The following is a 21,686-nucleotide window of genomic DNA, read 5'->3' as shown; positions in this document are numbered from 1 at the left end:
GCGAATATGGCATTTTCAAAACAATAAAAGGCACCATGATCATTTAAACATGTTATGTGTTAGTAATGAATACCCCATAGAAGTGTAATACCGCCCTCTTTAAAGAAATAGTTAAAAATCAAGACAATCAAAATTACAATAGCTTACATCTGGACCAGTTCTCACTCATTACATTTACACACTTACATAATGTCCTTGTCCTGGCCATTACATCACCTCTCTATGTAACTCTTTAGAAGCAAAGAGAGCATTAGTATAAAGAACTGTCGTGGGTGAGTCCGTGACACAATCTCTCAGTAAATGTATGATTATGTTCTTGTGTAACTATTTCCACTTAGAATATTTGTTGAAATCAGAATACTTCTTGTTTCTTCTAGTTCTCAAACCTTTAACGGCAAGTACTACCAAAGAAAAGATTTGGGTTTCCAGGTACAACCAGATCTAAGTCAAATGTACGAACCGACTATTGCAGGTATTGACAAAAGTATCGAAAAATGCCAATGATACTAATTGAAACTGAAACTAGACACTCATTTAAGAAGATATTGCTACTAAAAATGAGACATGTTTGCAGGATAGAAATGAACCTTTCTTGAATTGTTTTAGAATGATCTTGAGCTGTGTCAGAACAAGTATAAGACCAGGGAGACTAGTATATGCTCATGGACCACTATGGAACTTACCTGGACAACTGAGGGATTACACGGATATAAGGCCACGTGATGATATGAAATAAATTACTATAATTTAATATTGAAAATTAGATTCTATTGTCTAAATAAAGAGTGTTTTTATTAGCATTGTGGTATTGGTATTGAGCACAAAGTGTATTCCTTAAAACTTTTCTTGTTTATGACCACACCTCATACACCTTACAGTATATCGTAAGGTGTATGAGGTGTGGTATTTCTGGATAAAAAGACAAAATGATATTATCTTAAACATATTTTGTCGAATGAGAACCATAAGGAGGGAACTGCCCAAGATTGACAGTTCTATCCAATCATAAACATTGTTGTATGAGAGACATGCCTTTACATAACCGCAATTTGTATGGAAAAGAATATTTAATTCTGTCAACTGGACACATTTTTGGGAGTTTATTCATTCCAAAATTCATCCAAGAGCCTTCATCAGTTCTGACAGGTTTCTATAGGGAGGAGCTAACTGCTGTAAAACTAACACACCTTAGTTGTTTAGATTAAAGAGTATTTCTCATTAGTAAAGTCAATTGAACTACCCTAAGGTGTGAACAGTCACCTGAGTCATAACTTGCCTAAACGTTTAAGATCTTAATGGGGGATCTAACAGGTATTCCTTTATGCAAACAACTAGGGTGTTAGTTAGCGCCTCCTTTAAATATATATTAGACAGTGACTTACCAGAACCTCTTGCATGAACTGTGAACCAAAGATGAATTCTAGAAATATTTGTAAAAACATTCAAATATAAGTCCACGAACTCATGAGAATCCATCTGGCTAGGCTTCCTCTGTTGCAGTTGGTTGAGAGGTTCAGACCAATCACAGAGCAGCTGTTTGCTTTGGGCGGAGCTAAAGGTGAAGCCCCAAATGAACAGTGGTTTCATTTTTTGGCTTGTTCCACTGCTGCGGCAACTCGACCAACCAAGGAAGTTCTGCCTTTTCCCAACTTCTTTCAGTGAAGGCCGTTCCAGATTGACATTTGGAAGATATTCACTTCAAAATATTTGTCCAGTTGAGAGAATTACATGTATTTTGCAACGGAAGATTAAGTTTATAATACAGACATCCGAACATCCGAACAACACAGAGCTCACTGTTGCCGTGTTAGTCCACAAAAGCTCTCAGCACACAGGGATTCACTATGTAACAACAGACAAATGACTTCCAACAAGCTACTGCCAACAATGTCCCTGGCTTTATCTCTCTATCAATACACACTGCAGTTCATGAGCTAAGCCTGTTTACACTTGGATGGACCCCCTTCCCCAACTGCTCATGCAGCCAAACATATCAAGGTTTTAACCACTATACTTGCCCTGTTGTATATTTTGTTGTTGATGCTTTGAAGATGTCTTCACACGTCTCCTCTCTTTTTCACACAGGGACTTATCCAACAACAAGCTGATGTCTATCCCTCCCAATCTCTTTGTCTTACTGGGGGACCTGCTGCAACTGTGAGGACTGATCAAACATAGAAATATGTACAGCGTGTACTCTGGTCCAGATGCTTAATGAATACATAAGAGGAGCATTAACTAAGAGAAATACAGTAAAGCTTATTTGATTTCAATAGCTACATTTAATTTGCATAACAGGTAATTAAATCAGCTTGTAAAATGATGTTCTGGTAACTGCGAGTAAATTGCAATCTACGTTTAATGGATGTAGTCTCTAGAGAAGCGCAGTTATGAAAAGAAAACATATTCCTGTAAATATTTCATTTGATCTGTGACTAGCGTGCATTGAGCTTTATGAATGATTTAAATGCATTTAGTGTTTAGAACGCCAGAGTTTCTCTCGACATGTCTGGAAGTACATTTTGGTGTATTTTGTTCTATACATATTTAACTGGAGGCTATAATTAACGTTAAACACAAAAAGTCCATTTTACTTTTATTTTTGACGTTAACACTGCAGGTTAATAGAAAAATAATATTAAAGCTATTGAACTAAAGTGTTTTATGTAGATTACTGACTATAAAATGAGAAAAAAAAAGTCTCATCTCTTCATGTTTTCATTTAACAATAAGGCATTTTAGAATTACTGGCTATGGAATGTATTTCTGATACATTTTAATAAATTGGTGTAAAAATCTTTGTTCATTTTGTTGACATAGTAAAAGAAAAATTCAAATCTGAAAAAAAAAAGTTGTAATAGTGAAGACGTTTCACTGTTCATGCAAGCGGCGTCTTCAGATTACTAGTCAAATTACTGGTGATTTATATCTGTCTGAATTTAGGGATTACACAGACATGTTGTAGCCATTAGACTAAAAATGGATGGAGGGGATTTATTGCCTTAGAAACCAAAGGACTTTTGTGCTCGTTCTTCCTAGTTCTAGTCAGAACCTGAGCAGTAGGGTTACTGCAGCTATCTTAACGCTCGTTTGGAGAGGCCGTTACAGTAATAGTAGTAGTAATCTACTGGAGACAAATGCATGGATAAGTCTCTCTAAGTCTGGTTTAGACAGTATATCTTCAATTTTTGCAATGTTTTTAGATGGTAAAAAGCTGCAGATGTTATTTTATGTGGCTGCAAAAACTTCAAGTCTGATTAACAAGTCACAGAGACACATCGCAGTTTTACAAGGCAGCTTATTAAGTAAAAAGCTGGGAAAATACTAAAAATACTAAATACTTTCTGCAGAATCAACAAGGAAAGCACTAAACTAAAATTTATCCCAGGTAAAAGAAGTGATATATTTGTTTCTGAATTTTACAAGAATTTTGGAGCGGATATTTCTTCTGCATTTGAGACAGAACAGCTGATACAAATTAGTGGTGGCTGTGGTTGGGCCGTCCCAAGTTAGAATAGAGGTTTGTCACGCTTTATGGTCCAGTTATACAGACCCTTCTGGATTCAAACAGAATGTAGAAGGGATTGGCTGATCAGGCAAAGATACTAGTGCTACATATTGCTGAAAAATAAAAATTTTGCCTACATTTTTGGAGCCAGCAAAATGGTGTAATTCGAAATGACATCTTTCCATATAAATCTGAATATAAATGAAGAGTATTCAGGTTATGCATGCTGCTAATACCAGGAAACTGTTTTAGAAGTATTATGCATTGTATAAGACTATACATTGACCTTTCTCTTTTATTTATGTATTTATTTAATCTATCTTATCAGTCTATCCATCTTGTTTTTAGGAATATCTCATACAACCCCATTCTGGAGCTGAAGGATGACCACTTCGACAAGCTACACAAACTGAAATCCTTGTAAGTGCAGCGTTCGTCATCATTAAAAAAAAAAAAAAAAGAACTGTAGACTGAACAATAATAATATGACCTTTTATCTATTGGCAAATCCACTTTGAATGTACTTCTTACTTCATCTATATAGCAGACGGTACTGTATTGTATCTATTATTGATTACTTTATTGACACACAGGTCCGTATGCACTCAGAATAGATAGGTACAATTGTATGGGCAGGCATCAATAGGACAGAAGGAGAGCGAAAAACTACACTCAGAAAAGTAGTCACTACTACTACTACTACTACTACTACTACTACTACTACTACTACTACTACTACTACTACTACTTCTACTACTTTTTAAGCATGATTGTAGAAACATTTTAAATCATGCTCTTATACAAAACTTGTTAAATCAAAAAGTGTAAAATTAAAACTGGAGCTCTGGCCAATCAGAGCAGGTCTGTTTGTTAGTACAGAGTGGTGCAGGTGTAAATCTACTCAAAAAAGTACATTTACCCCAAACATGTACTAAATTACAGTAACGTGAGCATTTGTAATTAGATTCCCTTCAACGTAGCCACTCTTTGCTTTATTGGCATTGCTGCAAACCCTTGGCCGTTTTGATTCTTTCAGTGAGAATCTACAATGAAAATAATCATTAAAGAAAGAACATAAATGACAAAGTGTGTCCAAAATGTTGCCTGGTCATGTAAATGTCTGTTCATTTCACGTGATTAGTTCAGTGCACCTTTTTTTTTTTTCCCAGGAGCATTGAAGGCATTGAGATAGACAACATTCAGAGGAGGATGTTTGAGCCACTAAAGTACCTGACTCATATGTAAGTTAAGTTTTTAAACACATTCTAGTAAAGGTGCACTATGTAACTTTTCTGCCTGTTTCCATGGAGCTGTCATTGCTTTGCTTGGAATGGTTCACAGTATGGCAAGTAATCAATCTATTTCCATGGAGACAAGCTGTTTTCAAAGTTTGTTTTAGCAATAGAAACAATCCAGAAAATGCATGATAGATAAGTTTAATGACCTACTGTGTAACATTCTAGAAAGCAACAATATCTTCATGGGGACAAGTACTGGTAAGTTGTGAACTCCCCACCAGAAAAATTACAGTTAACCTTTAAGGGAGACGTTATACAAATTTGACTTTTGACTTTTTTCCAAATACTTTTTACTCTTACTTGAGTAATTTCTTGGACTACTACTTTGTAACATCTCCATGGAAACAAGCAAGTGAGGAGCACCAGAAAACTCCATAGTGCATCATTAAACGTCAAACATTTGAACACATTTGAATATTTTGAATACTTTAAAGTTGATAATGACCACAACAGAAATTCTCTCACTAATTAGTTCTGCTTTACTACATTTTTTATTCATTTCTTCTTTTGTGAATTTAGTTCTCTGGCAACTGTAATAAAGCTTCAAATTCTGATCTCTGCCACCAAATCCTGTGCCCATTATGTTCCCCACAGTGTGTGACCAATCAGAGCATCCAAGCATGTAACCTTTAATGATTTCAAAACATCCTGACAAAAACTCCCTTGTATCAAGCAAAATTGAATATCTCTATTTTTAGCCCTATGGGAACTGGGGTCAACTGTTTGCTGAAATGGTGAATGCACTTTGACAACCTTTGACATAAGTATGAAACATACAGCCCTGTGTCAAAGGTCCAGGGCCTATTCAAGGTCAAATAGGTTGTATAAGAGAATAGAAAGCACCAGGGGTCTCCAACATATTTCCTTCAGAGAGATATTTTTCCCACACAAAAATCTCAGAGCTAGTCCTGTTAGCAACTGCAAGAAATCAGTATAGTCGACATAACAGTGACCTTAAATGGGGTAGCTAGCAAAATCAGTTTACAAAAATCATTATCCAGATATTAGTGCACAAAGTTAGGCATCAACAGAATACATTTACAATCATAACAGATGTCTGTGTAATCTATCAGTCATCCAGGTCTGATCCATAGTAAAAGCCAAAGTTAAATCTGTCAACTGGACAAAATACTCCTACAACTTTTTGTCCAGTTGACTTTTACTAATCGTAATAGATATGTGATTAAACAAACCAGAATTATTTAGCCTGTAATTCATAAATTTTGAGCACTAGAGGTTGGAGATTTGAAAAGTAACACAGGTTTTAAAAATTGTTATTTGGACAAGGTTTTTAGTCTCAAAATGGTTCAACTTCCATTCTAATATCTTTCTCAGTTTAGTACTAAAAGAATTCTGGATGGATTTTGGTCAAAACATCCAGACCAGACCAAACCTTTGAAACCATTCACTGCCAAATAGTTTTTTCTCTCTCATTTTAAGTCTTCAGATCCTTTTGCATATGTAGGTGTCATTGGTGTTGTCCTTAGTTTAGATCGGGCCCAAAATAATCCAGTTCGACCTTGCCTGAGACCATACTGTCTGAGCCCGGCCCGACCCCAGCCCGTGCACCCATAGAGCCGGAGTTATATTAAGTGGATTGAGTTTTTACCTTTCGTGTGGGGTTTTGATAGCAGAATAAGCCCAGTTCGTGTGTTTTAGTGTTCCGCCTGCTTATCTCCAGCACCAGAAGTGTTTGTCCCCTGCTGCTGGCACTGACCCACATTCTCTCTCCCTCACTTCTTTCTTCAACTCTTTCAGGGAGGGCATATCCCTGTCTCTCTCGTTCTCTTCTTTGCCTTCTCCTCTCACGTTCAGAATTTCCCAAATTTACCCATTCTGTTGTCTGGTCAATCTGTTCTCGGCCAATCAGAATGACTTTTATAGCCAAACAAACATAAACAGCCTAAGTTTTCTTAACATGGACATAGGCAGTTTCTTTTTCTATTTTCTCCAAAGCCTTAAAAATAACTTAACTAGAAGTAATTTGCACCACTTCTGGATGAATGATACATCGACACATTTAATATTTAGTCTCAAACTGTAGGTGCACAATATGAAGTTTTCCCCCTTAACATTGTGTTCAATTTAAGTAAACCAAAAATAACAATGAAAAAAAGGTCACACACTAATATTTTGTTGGATCGCCTTTAGCTTTGAGTACGTCATTAATTTTTCACCAAGATTTTGCATTGTTGATGGTCGAGTCTAACCGCTGCACAAAGCCTTCTCCAGCACATCCCAAAGATTCTCAATGGGGTTAAGGTCTGGACTCTGTAGTGGACAATCCATGTGTGAAAATGATGTCTCATGCTCCTGAACCACTCTTTCACAATTTAAGCCCAATGAATCCTGGCATTGTCATCTTGGAATATGCCCGTGCCATCAGGGAATAACCTGGTCATTCAGTATATTCAGGTAGTCAGCTGACCTCATTCTCTTAGCACAGACTGTTGCTGAACCTATATCCTATATCCAATAGAAGGTTGTATCAATTTGCTTAGTTAAATCCAGGTGGCGACTTCATTTTTTGGCCAGGCAGTGTATTTGGTGACGCCAAAACACCTCATGCAACTGTACTTCAAATAGTTCCTCACATTTGATAAAATTTGAAAAGCAATTATTGCAGGTGCCATGAAGTTTCCACAGTTCTGAACTTGACTGATCTTTTTTATATATATATTTTTTATGTCAAATTAAAAGTGGCTTTACTGTGAATCCTCCAAAACTTCAAGTAACCATTTCCCCTCTGTCATGTTGTAGATATTTTAAGAAGTTCCAGTACTGTGGGTATGCCCCTCATGTGCGCAGTTGTAAGCCCAACACAGATGGCATCTCTTCATTTGAGGACCTGCTAGCTAACATCGTGCTCCGTGTATTTGTTTGGGTCGTCTCGGCAACCACATGCTTCGGAAACATCTTTGTGATCTGCATGAGATCCTACATCCGCTCTGAGAACAAGCTCCATGCAATGTGCATCATCTCCCTCTGCTGTGAGTGTCTCAGTAGAAATTATAATCATATTATAGTTGTTCAATGACATTCGGTTTCACCTGTGAATATGGGCCCCTCTGCCAGGAGGATGGGTCCAGTGCCCAAACATGTCTATAAATCATTTGGAGAACTACAGAAGTTAGTTTTGTCTTAATAAGGACCTACAGTGTTGTAAACATTTGATTAGGCGATTACATAGAGTGGTTATGGGTAAATCAGACCTATGAAATATATTGATCATTTGGAACATATTTATTGGCATCAAGACTAAAGAGACTAAAACACAGCTAGACACACTATTTCAGTATCTTCCAAGGTTATGAAACCTATCGTTTCTGTGTGTGTGTGTTTTCTTGGAATCCCATTCTGTTGCTAACTGTGCACAAGTCACTTTTCTGATGGAGGGTCTGCCACCGGCATGTCTCCATAGAAATGTCTTTGCAATATTAGAATACCTCCATAGGATAAAGGCCCAATTACATTTAAATGTGTTTTACCAACAAAAACATTCCTTTAATTCAATAAATCAAACATTGTGGAAAATTCCAGGCATAGCAATAACATCTCCATGGAGACAAGCAAATGGTTTGCTCTCCTTCCCAAAACGCACACACCTTAAACGTTACACAAGTGCTCATTTAATATGCTTTAACTATAGCTGGGAAAATAAGCACCTTAATTATTTGCATCAATTGTTCCTTTTAATTGTATTAAAATAAATGAACACATTGATTAATTTGAGCCTCCTCTCCCCACCTGTCTGTTTGTGTGTCTGTACCATGAGGACAGCGGTGCCATGCCAGTGTGTGTCTGCTCACGCTGTGCTGTACAGCTCCTCTCCTCATCTTCCTAGTGTGTGTGTGTGTGTGTGTGTGTGTGTGTGTGTGTGCGTGCATGTGTACAGGCAGACACACTGAGCTCCGTCATAGAGCATACACACCATTGTGATGTGAAACATTTTACTCCTCTGTTGGGAATTGGACTCGCAGTTTGTTTTTTACTCTGAACGATCTCACCTACATGGAGGTTAAATGAGCCTGTCCATTAAAGGCAGGGCTCCACTGTGAGTGACCCACTGTGACTTTATGATTGACAGGCTGAGCAGCACCTGCTCATTCAGACCCAAAGAAAGAGCTTTGTCATTGATGACATGTTAAAGTGCTGTTAACCTCTTATTCAATGCTTTACAGTATGTAATATGTCTAAATTAACCATTTGAGTTTCGCAGCTAATCACAATATTTTTTTTATTTTTGCGATTATTTTTTATTTTTTTATTTCTGCTCCTAATTTTAACATCTCTTTTAATGTTCAGTTTACTAGTTTAGATGCTAATTGCTGTGCTAGTAGTCAGCAAAAAAAATCACCATGTTAGCAATTTGTTTGAATACTATCCCAGCTATCTCTTTATCATTGTTGTAAAACTTTATTGCATTTGCCCCATCTGTTGCTGCTGGGTCGTCTGCGTGGAGTTGTGGGCAAATGTAGTACCCTGACAGTATCGTAAATAACTGGAACATTATGTATATTATTATGTATATCCATTCACCCATCCACACACACACACCTAGACACCTACCCCCACACATACACACACACATACACACCCCCACACACACCCACACACACCCACACGCACCTGTTCCATGGTTTGAATAACTTTGCTTACTAGATTCTGATCACTGGAAATTACTTTTAAGGCCACATTTCTTCAAGTCAAACTGTGATAAATGAACTGTCACCACCAATCACGTCACTCACACCTGTCTCTCCATAAACGTATAAGTCCTCTTCTTACACATTTTCAAATTGGTTTCTTATCAGCTTCACTTGTCTCATGTGAGCTATAATGGGATGCAGTGTTTGACATGCCTAGGACACAAATTTACATTCCCAGATTGGAAAAATTGGAAATAGAAAAGCAATTAGGCTGTATGTATATACAAAAGTGAAGTTAATTTGTAATTGTTATTTAAACTTGAGATAAAGTACGTAAAGTAGTAAGTATAAACGTCATCTAACTCTCCACGCCCTTCATCATAAGGTCTGAGCGCCAAAGGTAACTCATTTAATAAAGCTTTCTAATAATTTTCTTTCATGTCTGTCTGAGTTTTTCCAGGTTGAATAAACATATTTCTTCTCTGCATTCACTGGCATTACATTCCAGCCAAGGACAGTGAGAAGACAAACTGACAAAGAACATGCATTGGTGAGATGCCATAGGCTAGTTTCTCAATAAAGCTTCCATTTAATAGAAGTATGGAGTTATGAATATGCAACAAAACAATATTACTCATATCAGCTTTCTTTTTGTTGCATTCACAGATGGGTAGGCATAGTCATTACCATCTCATTGTCAGTTTACATGACCTTTATGATAATATAGTTAAAATACCACGCGGCGTCTTCAGATAAATGTTAAGACTCATGAAAACTACATAGAAACACACTCTGCACAAGAAATATTCCATCTATTATTCTCAGTTGGCATTTCAAAACAATAGATGGTACATTGTTCAAGTTAAGTTATTTAAAATGCAAAACAAAATGAGGCATGGCATGGACAAGATAAGGACGTTATGGTGGTTTGAATGGTTTGGGTGACAAGTGCAGATTGTGAGCAGATGATAGGATCTTGCAATTTGTGTCTCCCTGAAAAATGGCTCCAAATATATATACATTTTGATCTTCTTTAAATGTGCATAATGCAACTTTTCTGCCACTTGCTTGTCTCCATGGAGAGTTTTTTTTTTTTTTTTTTTTTTTTTTTTTTGCCTGGAATATTCCAAAGTATTACACTTACATATCTCCATGAAGACAAGCAGGTGGCACCACTAGGTCAGATCTGTGAAGAAACATCAATCAAAACACCTATAAGTGAATATATTTTAAGTTTAATGCTTTTCTGTGGTTAATTTCTGGAAAAGCAATCACATCTCAATGGATACAATGTGACTTAGGTATGTCACATGTTAACCAATCCTGCAGTAGAGTTGGTACGTGATGATGCCACTTCCGGGTCCAACCAAAAACTTCACAGCTGATTTCTAGCTTTGCTTTTTGTTCCTTATTTATCAAACAAGATAGAAACCATCCAAAAGTGCATGCTAACTAAACATTTGATCAAATATGTACATGCTGTAGTGATAATCTAGCATAATATATGCCAGTCACCAATAACGCAATGTTAGCCTAGCCTAACTTCTTACCTCAACCGACCTGGTACACTTTCTGTCACAGTTATAACCATAGCTCCATGCTTATAATCTTGTTTGATGCAATCTCTTTTTAATGTGAGATATGTTGTCGCTAAAAAAAGAGGAAATTGTAACATGTTCCTTGTTTTCAGTTAGCTCATGGACCTGGAAATTTGATATCATATTCAATCATATTTAACAACTCTATCACTGTGTCTGAATGTCCACACTGTTCCCTACTGAGGGCACTATTTAGGGGTGATGCCAGTTTTAGTGGTGTCCAAATGGCCAGCTGGTGAAAAAGAAGGGCACTCAAAATTTCCCACAATGCACCTTGAAAAGTAGTGTCCAGCGCTGGTCACAATGCATTGCGATAGTTGGAGAAACAGAGACAGGTGTTTAACTGAACACAACACAACTGAATGAAAGCAGATAGAAGTCCTGGTTTATCAAAATGTTGATCCGGATTATGAATAAAACACTCTTGAATAAGCTATCATTGTGTAAAACTACTAGCGTTAGACACTTACCTTAGCTTAAATGTTAAAAGAGCAATGATTTCCACATCTCAGACAAAAATGTTAAAATCTTGTCCCTCTCGACCAAAACATGTACGGTTATTATTAGTCCAGAAATACTTGTGTGCCACTTCAATTTGATCATTATTCATGACAGAATTCAAGTTTTATTGGAGTTTAGTGGACTTTTTTTCATGCAGACGCCAGAGTCACATGACCCAAAAGTAGTGAACTCTGTGAATGAGTGCACGATAGAGTCTGCTAAAGAGTGTGGAGCTATGTAGGGAATGAGTTTTAGGGGCTAGGATGGATATTCGGACACAGCTTATAGGTTGGGTTCACTTGACATCACAACATAAAACCAAAACTAGCATAGTTCAGCACCTTCTCTGTCAGCAAAAATAAACAAAAAGTGAATATTCTGAGAAGGTTGTGCCATTATCCAACCCTAATGATGTGATTATTGTCAACTGAAAGGAATTTGAACCATGAGATTAAAATTGCAGGTTTGTGAAGCCAATCTATAACAGCCAATCTGTAACAGGCTAATGATAATGTTCATCGTTTGCAGAATTTTACTTTGGATATTTCTTCAGAAACAGTGAATCTCCCATAGAGTTTTATGGACTCTTGCCCACCATCAGAGGTTGTGACATCGTCAAACTTTAAAACATGAACACAAGCTCTACTTTTCATGTCGGAAAAAACTAAGTGGAAATGTCAAGTCAAAGTGTACATACTTTGTGCACTTAATGGTATTTCTTTAATACTTGAAGAATCACATCTGTGCTCTTCCCTGGGCTTTCAGGGCTATTTCATCTGTTATAGAAGAGTGAACAACTTGTGATAATATGTGCTGTGCATTCACAACATGTCTGTAAAAGAGACATGAAAGTGAAAGTGTGAAAAAGAAGGATTCAGAAGGAATGGTTCTTTATACAATACTAACTAGCAGTATGTACACTACACAGAATATACACTACACAGTATGTACACTACACATTATGTACACTACACAGAATATACACTACACAGTATGTGCACTACACAGTATGTACACTACACATTACATACACTATGCAGGATGTACACTACACAGTATGTACACTACAAAGTATACTACCAGTCAAAAGTGTGGACATTTTTTCATGCTTTTATATATTTGCTGTCTTCTGTACGTATGGAAAATGTAGAAATAACACTTTTGGCTATTGTGTATTTGTAAATGCTTTTATACAGTAGTAATGCTGGATTTGCTATAAGTCATGGTCAGCAGTACTTAGTGGTTCCTAATGTTACATTTTAGTATCCTTTGACACTGTTAATGACCAGTCATGTGGCCCTATTTAAAGAGGGGTATTACACAAAAAGCGGATTTTTTCCCCCTCTTTAAGCAAACCTGGTAAACATGTTGATAAAAAGCTAGTTGCTGTTGAAATAATTTTACCAATCAAATACTGCATGCAAGTTTTCTGTTTGGATCTTTCATTTAAAACCATGTTTATTGCATAGAGTTATTCAGCCCTCTGCCCTCAACCTGACAATATGACAGAATGTTAACGCTTCATGAATGCAGCCTATTCATGGGTTTCAAATAAATTATTCATTCCTGATTTGGATTTAATTTGAATTGCTTAGTGAAACGTGAAACAATCTTTTCACAATAACTTCAGAAAGTGGTGTAATTGGTGTCATTCTGCTACCCCAAAGGCTTTGATTGTTGCAAGTTGAGGGCACTTTAAGCTTTAAGTTAACCCAATCCCTAACAAATAATTATAAGGTTCAATTTGTAGGTCATAATTTATTCTCTATTTCCTTGGAAAAAAAAGCAAATGTATAGTTTCTTAATGACAAAAAAACTCAAATATTTAAAGGTGTAACTTGCTTGAGTGTCTGTCAACTGCTTGTCAATCTGAACTAAGGCAAGCGCATTTTAATCAACAGGTCGACAGCCAATCCTGTCACAGTAAGAGTGTATGGTGCTTAAGAGGAGTCGCCACTCTCTTGTTTAGTTGAAAGCTCTAAGTCAGGGCTATGGCACGTCTCTTTATATCTCCTCATGTGTCTTTTTAAAGTTTTTACTTAAATCTGCACAATCTGACTAAAAATCCAGTGTGTCCCTCCCTCCTGTGTGTGCAGTTTTGTCTGCCCTCTCTCACACTCCCTCTCTCTGATCCAGTCAGAGCTCCTCACCTTTTCTCCTCTTTTCACCCTGCTCTATAGATTTCTAGATTTCACACATATACTGTGAAACCTATCTACCATTATGTCACCTTTAGCTTTCTCTACAGCTGAGAAATGGAAACCTGCACATCTATAATAACCCTCCTCCTACATTTATTTGACACCAAACACTGTCCTAATACCAATGTGTCATACTTTATACACTTCCAGTCTTTATTTTCATGATTATTTACATTGTAGATTCTCACTGAAATATGAACCATGAATGAAAAGATATGGAAGTTAGTTGACTAAAAATAAACTAAAAATAAACTAAAAATAACTTTGATTACTGCTTTGCACTCTTAGCATTCTTTGACCCTGACAAGGCACACATTTTTGAGAGATTTCTGGAGACTTTGTCAAGAAGCTCATTGCTACATAATTCCATATATCTTACATCACATATTTGGTGTCGAAAGTGGTAAACATATATAAACAAACATTGGATGAGATGGCGTGTCCAAACCTCTGACTGGCTGTGTAAACTGGCAGGCTTCTGTGAGATTGAAAGACAATGCACGTGCGATCTTGGAAAAACACTGTCAATCGGAGCATGTCCTCAGAGTTTGAAGGAACCAGCATGAGCACTGTACAATTGTTAAGTTGTTTTTAAGCCAAACAGTTAGACATATATCAGTATCATAAATGTAAATAAACTCTACAGGCTACAAGCTACAGGAGACATCGCTGGTCCGGGAAGAGTCCAATCAAAAGATCACACCTTGGGTCTTTTAAATCTATGTTCACCCTCAGATAGTGGCTGGTATATCCTCACTGCCAAATAATATTTATGTAACAATCTGAATAGTCTGAAAAACATGCATTCTTACTGAGAGTGGTCTCGTCTCTACACAGATCTGCAAGTGGTAAACCTTCCACCAGAAAAGTTACATAGTTCACCTTTAAGTCTCATTTAAATCCCATTTAAGTGTGTAACTTTTTTGCCAAAATAGGCTAAAATTAATGTTGTTTTTTTTCCATTATGGGTGTTTTAATAGCACTGAAAAAAACATACAAAAACTTTTGTCTTAAGGGCCCAATTTCTGTTCAAAGATGTATTGTCATTCCTATCAAAAATTGCCTCTTTAACTCCCCTAAAACCATTTATTTTCTTCGGCTAAGATCTATACCTCACTATCTTCAAAGGATTGGTTAGTGGTAGATTGGGGTGCTGAGGAGTTCTTGAGATGTTGTTGGTATATAATGCTCACTTCAGTCTTCACTACACTGAATGAAGTAGACCACATTGGTTTGTTTTGTTTTTGACTCGGGGTTATGTCCTTTGGGTGAACCAGTTGCTATTTGTAAGTGTTTGTAGATTTGAAATTGTCTGGGTTTTCATGCTGTAAAACACAATTCAAATACAAAATATAAAATACAATTTCATGCTGAAATACAACAGTTGTGTAAGGAACGGTTACACCTTTTCTTCTAGGTTCAAATTCTCTGTTGTTCTGTTTTTGGTTTATTTGTTTTTTTGGCTCCCTTAGGTCTATTAAAGGCCCATTTTTGGATATCCACAAACAAAGAAGGCTTTTTGCACATGTTGTCCTAATTTCACTTTTCCCTCTGTGCTTAAGAAACCACTTGAGCCCTGTGCTTGTCTTTTTTAACTTTTGCTTTTGTTTGTTTTTCTTTTTCAGCTTGAAATTATCTCAAACACATCTTCCTGTTTTGCAGGCGCAGATGGACTGATGGGCGTCTATCTGTTTATGATCGGTGCGTACGATCTGAAGTTCCGCGGGGAGTACAACCGGCACGCCCAAGCCTGGATGGACAGCAGCCAGTGCCAGGTGATCGGCTCCCTGGCTATGCTGTCGACGGAGGTATCGGTCCTGCTCCTCACCTACCTCACCTTAGAGAAGTACATCTGCATCGTGTACCCCTTCCAGTACCTAACGCCCGGCTGGAGGCGCACAGTTACCATTCTCTTCGGGATATGGGTCTTCGGGTTTGTGATAGCCTTCCTCCCGTTGGTGTGTAAAGGGTTATTCAGGAACTTCTACGGGACGAACGGGGTGTGCTTCCCGCTTCATGCAGAGCAGCCGGAGACGCTATGGGCTCATGTGTACTCCATTGTGATATTTCTTGGTAAGTAAAGGGTTATTTGAATGTCATTTTTGGATGGTGGTATTGCATGGTAAAACTTTAAAAGAACTTCATGACTCTTACGATTTTAGATTAGATTAGCCTCATTTACGGTGAAATTCGTGTTGGACAAGCAATGGGCACAAAACCAGATGGTGCAGTTCCTCCACATTCACACATCAAGAACATACAACATCAATCCAGTAGTGGCAGTTACAATGAAAACAGAGCTGACAAGATTCCATACAATACATATATTATCACCTAAAAATCACAAAACAGTGAGCTGAACTATGGCAGGAGCGTCCATCAATTAATCCACATCACTTCCAAAAAAATATACACCGTACACACACACAAAACATCACTCCTCTACAATTTAGAAGAAAGATTGACATGGGAACCTTGGAATGTTTATATTAGTGAACCAACAACAACATTTCCTGAGCATGTAGGGGAGAGGCAAAACAATACAGTTATAATATTATGACAGCAGTAATGTACATAGCATCTAGTGGTGATATGTGAGAATACAACACGGGTAGGTGGGCCAGTTTAATTACAGATGGTAGCTTCAAGTCAACTATAGTTAATGATAAGCAATGTACTTTTGTCATAGTTTTAGCAAAAATATAAAACTGACCAAAACTACATTATGAATTAAGTCTTTCTTCATGCTTTATTGTGGCTAATTAAGGTGTAATTATACTAAAAGTTTACCCACTTTGTTTTTGCAGGTCTGAATTTGGTTGCCTTCCTCATCATCGTGCTCTCCTACGCCAGTATGTTCTACAACATCCAGAAGACAGGAACCCAGACCACCAAGTACAGCAACCACATCAAGAAGGAGGTGACCATCGCCAAGCGCTTCTTCTCTATTGTCATCACAGACTCGCTCTGCTGGATCCCCATCTTCATCCTCAAGATTCTGTCTCTGCTCCAAGTGGACATTCCAGGTACTGCACCCATTTACTTCACAGTGAGAGAGAGTGGTTGGCTGGTTTTGTACATTTTGAATGATTGCGATGATGAATAAAGAAGTATATTTTGAAGTTTATTTATAATTTGTTTATTTAATTTGATGTTTTTTTTGTTTTCATAATTTTATACTTTAGACTATGAAGGAGGTAATTGCTACAAACCCAATGTTTGGAAGTTCAATCACAGCTCTGATTAGTGTAACCTGCCATTGTGTCATTGGGCAATATACTTCAACCAACCAATATTATCAATTATATTCAGAATTTATAACTTTTCTATTACTATTAATACTATTACTTGTGGTCAAACCTCCTTGGCAAAGCCTGATCTCGTTGGATTGTGTATGGGACTGATGGCACAGATTCGCAGCCTCGCTTACGTCAATTTACCCAAGGGCAGCTGTGGCTAAAAGAGGAGTTTACCAGCACAGCGTGGAATCCTTGATGAATCTTCACTACCTAAACCCCTCCACCCAATCATTAATGCCAGTGCCAGTGGAGCCTCTGTAGCTCAATGAGTGAATTCTTGAGGTTCTGAGTTTTCACATGAAGCATAACCTGCTCTGAAATTGAGACAAACTTGCACGCCTCATTTATCAGCATGTTTAGGCAACCCAGGTTCAATTGTGATTGTGGTAGCATTTTTTTTTTTTTTTTTTACAGCAAGAGTGCAGGCATACAGTTTCTTCAACAACTGTTTTTAGATATGAAGTTGCCACAACCTTGTCCCTCAAAAGTACAGTTTAGGTGCAGACACCATTTTGAAAGTTCTGGAGATGCAATGGGATCGTTTAGCAAGCAACTTTCTGTGCTTGTCACTGCTGACCAGGCTAACTGCAATACATGGAAATCAACAGGAAGGGCATACGGAGAAACATATGCATCAATTAGATTCTTTGCTGAAATTACATCTTTGACAGTGAATGTTTTCTTTTTTTTCCTCAAAGATTGTTTCTATCATACTTCGATTATGCTTGGTTCAAAATATCACTTTGGTCCCCACTATTATATCCCAGTGGAAATCAAAATTATACTGCATTTTCTAAAGATAGTTTAAAAGTTTTAATGATTCTGATGTGAGAATGATTCTAACTTCAATAATTACAACTTCGGAACAGTTTGTCCTTGAGGATAACTGAGCAATATCTGTTAAAATGATATAATGGTGAATCTAATCTATTAAAACAGATTTTTCTAAGTGGCTTCCCAGCTGAGTTCTGAATGTTGCTCATTTATTGCATAATTGCCTTGGAAGGATGTGTTCGCTTATAATAAATGTCTGTACTGTCTTGTTTTCTCTACCTCAGCTGCCCACCCTCCATCTGAAATAATAAAGTTTGAGAGAATCGGTTGCCTTCAGCGAAAAGTCTATTGTGTTGTATCAAGAAGTAATTAAGATTTAATGACGAGCTATAAAATCAATACGAGTTGCTACAATTTACAATCTCACTCTTAAATTCCTTGTCAATCCGCTGTTAAAATCTATTACCAGTGCTTCCATTGTCTTTTTACTGGCATATACAAGACAACGTAAACAAATGTATGTAGATTCTAAGCTTGTGCTAAGAATGAAGAGTGTCCAGTATGTTTATACAGAATGACATAAAACACTGGTGTGGCTAGAATGAAGAGCAAACTTTTTGAATGATTCAGTTATAACCTGCATCTTTACAATGACAAAAAGTTTCAGCAGGCATGATTTTAAAAATGTCTCATCTCTCCAAGAGGCTGTGTAAATGCATTTTTTTTAGGAAGGGGTATAGTGATATCTGTATTACTAATGGTACATCTTTATTCCCATTAAAACCCCCTACATTTTATAACTTTTTAATTATTTTATTAATTCAATTCAATTCAATTCAATTCATTTATTTTTGTAACGCCCAAAATCACAACAACAGTTGTCTCGAAGGGCGTTCATGTTTTGGTTGATGGGGGAAACCGGAGTACCCGGAGGAAACCCATCCAGACACGGGGAGAAACATGAAAAACTCCACACAGAAAGGCCTGGTGACCCGGGGATCGAACCAACCTTCTTGCTGTGAGACATGAGTGATGGCACTCAGTCACCGTGCCGCCAAGACACAAAAAACAAAACAACAGGAAGAATCAGACACAACAAGAAAAATCAGACACAACAGGAAAAATCAGACACAACAGGAAAAATCAACAGGAAAAAATTACAGTTGGTTCACTTTTTTACAGGTAGTGTAATGACCAGTACTTATGATCTAATTGCTGTATTACCTGTACTTTTACTTTTAGTTAATAATTTATCAGAAACCGCATATTCTCCGACATAACTTTTGCCCATCCCCTATGACACACTAATAAGCGTGTGCAGATATATAATGAATATCCTGATAGGAAATTGCCACAGAAATCCATTTGATATAATGGCAGGTATATTATATCTGTGCTGGATATGCTCTTATCCTCCGCGATGACGTATCACGTATAACACATCAGACACGTCGCCCAAAAGTAGAGCCACAAGCTTGTGAAAATTAGCCAAAAACATAAGTCTTTGGAGAGCTGCTTTGCAAAGGGGAAAAGGCCAACGGAGGAGCCAGAAGAAGAGCATATGACCTCCAAGAAAAAAAAAAGCTAAATTATACCAGGAGTCCTGCTTAAAATATGGGTTTGTCACTACAGGTGACTCTCACGGACTGAGTCTACTCTGTGTAATATGCGGGAAAAGCAAACGAAGCAATGAAACCTTCAAAACTGCTTCGGCACATGGAGACGAAGCACCTGGGTTAAAAGATAAGCCTTTACAGTTTTTTGAAAGAAAAAAAACGTGAACAAGAAGGAAAGAAGAAACAAGCGCAGGGCTCCCACTGATTCAGCGGCATAGTGAGATGTATTTTTTTATGCACTTCACTTATTTTTGCCATATTTATCTGCTAGAGGGTCAGTCCGTGAAATAAAACCTATATTATTCCGGTCCGTGGTGCAGATAAGGCTGGGGACCTTCGATCTAAACTACCAACGTACTACGGTTTAAAGCCACTGTTTTACCCCAAAAAATAGATAGATAGTTAGATAAAAGCTTATTTTTTTGGTTGTGTTTGTTGCACTGAAAAATATGCATCCTTTCTGTGAATGGGCTTCCATTTCCACCATTTTCTGAAGAAGGTCATTCCTCTTACTTGTTTCCATGGAAATGTTCCTTTGTCTTTGTCTCTACCTCTATAGATTTTTTTTTTTCTGGGGTATGATTTTAAAGTTCTATTTCCATGTAATGATGAAGGTGACGTGCCACCTCCAGAAAGTTACATACTGTACCTTTAAACATATGACCTCATGCAGGTCTAAAACTATCTTCTGCCTTTTATCAAACTTGTTTCCTTTTCCACAGGCACTATCTGCTCCTGGGTGGTCATCTTCATCCTTCCCATCAACAGCGCCCTCAACCCCATCCTGTACACCCTGACCACCAGACCCTTCAAGGAGACCATCCTGCAAGTATGGGACAACTACAGGCAGCGCCGGCCCCTCCTCAGCAGGCACCCGGCCCACCACCCCTCCCTCACTTGGCAGGAGATGTGGCCCCTCCAAGAAAACAGCAACGGCCTGAACCAAGGGGCCCTGCTGGAGACCAAGCCCGCCCCAGCCAATGATCTCACCCCAGTTGAGAATCCCAATGACGGGTACAATGACATGAGCAGCTCCGTCAAGCAACCGGCACCGCAGCAACCTAAAGAACACCCGGTGCTTTCGGTATCCTCGGCCACGCAAAAGCAACAAACGCTAACGCATACGCAGATTCAGAAGAGCAGCTGAATTTTAAGTAGAGATGTAATGGGACTGTAAACAAGACACCGGGGGGTCTTTTTTACTGTACAGTGTAAAGATATGTCTAAATGTAAGGTTTGTTTTCTTGTCTGCTTGTTTTGTTAAAAAAATTGCATGCAACAGAGGTGGAATCAAAGCAGATATGTGGTGTCTGACGTTTAAAGTTGTCTGAAGTTTAATGCCATGAAATCACAAACCAAGTTACATTTATTTTGAGATTTCAAGCATTTTTATACTTAAATTTGTTTAATCATTATCTCCTTCAATGTTTTGTGTTGTGTGCATAGTTTCATTGAAGTTTAAAAGGGCACACGTTATGCAAAATTGACCTTTTTGAGCTTTTAACAATATTATAAATGGCAAAGGGTAACATTCTTCTAGCACGTCTCATATTCAAAGCACTCAAGGCGTTTTACACCAAGGAACCACTCACCCAATCACACACACATTCATACACCAGTGTACGCAGACACAATGACAATATGCCAACTTTCCGATCAGGAGATGAGCACAAACTTTGTTACCAACATTGTTCCCTCATCAAAAATATACCTGGATGTATTGTATTTTGCTTAATTGGCGCTTGTTTCATTAATCCTGTTTTCGAGGTTGTCTTCTGTGAGAGCTCGAAATAACTGTTTACATTTCCCCCCAGATAGTTACACAACAAATCTGAAACGCAAAATCAGTCCTATTTTTCTTCATGATAAACCACCATATTTGTTTTGATATGGACAGCGTTTCCCTGATTTGTCAGTCTGCCTGTCAATCACACTCATCAAACATTACTAATAACGAGCTCACGACTATCACATGAAAACAGAATAAGCCTGTGGAATAAATGGAAGCCTTAGTATTTTATTAATTGATGCTGATATATTCCTTAAGGCTGATGATAACTTCATAATACCTTGCAGAATTGTAGTTGCTCACTGGGGTTGTGGTATATTAGCTGATACAGGCATTCGTCTAGTAAAAGTTGTCAGTTCAATCTCCATTAGCACCATCATTATGACCATGCGCAAGACGCCTAACCGGTTAAAATGTGTTCTTATTTTAGATACATTATCACCAATGTAAATG

The 21,686-nt window shown here is 37.7% G+C and overlaps 1 protein-coding gene across 1 annotated transcript in view; it reads left to right on the top strand.

Annotated features, from left to right (window-relative positions):
- Nucleotides 1–20,591, top strand: part of rxfp1 (relaxin family peptide receptor 1) — a 222,568-nt gene extending 201,977 nt beyond the window's left edge. The window contains exons 12-18 of the mRNA XM_055224684.1: nt 2,086–2,157; nt 3,857–3,928; nt 4,678–4,749; nt 7,567–7,796; nt 15,418–15,828; nt 16,563–16,781; nt 20,167–20,591. Of these exons, the coding sequence (XP_055080659.1) occupies nt 2,086–2,157; nt 3,857–3,928; nt 4,678–4,749; nt 7,567–7,796; nt 15,418–15,828; nt 16,563–16,781; nt 20,167–20,591 (1,501 nt within the window). The remainder of the gene's footprint in view (nt 1–2,085; nt 2,158–3,856; nt 3,929–4,677; nt 4,750–7,566; nt 7,797–15,417; nt 15,829–16,562; nt 16,782–20,166) is intronic.
- The last annotated feature ends 1,095 nt before the right edge of the window (nt 20,592–21,686 follow it).

This window comes from Periophthalmus magnuspinnatus, chromosome 10, assembly GCF_009829125.3.
Source record: "Periophthalmus magnuspinnatus isolate fPerMag1 chromosome 10, fPerMag1.2.pri, whole genome shotgun sequence".
Taxonomy (NCBI): domain Eukaryota; kingdom Metazoa; phylum Chordata; class Actinopteri; order Gobiiformes; family Gobiidae; genus Periophthalmus; species Periophthalmus magnuspinnatus.
Note: the sequence above shows the minus strand (reverse complement) of the source record. Positions and strands in the feature narration are given on the sequence as shown.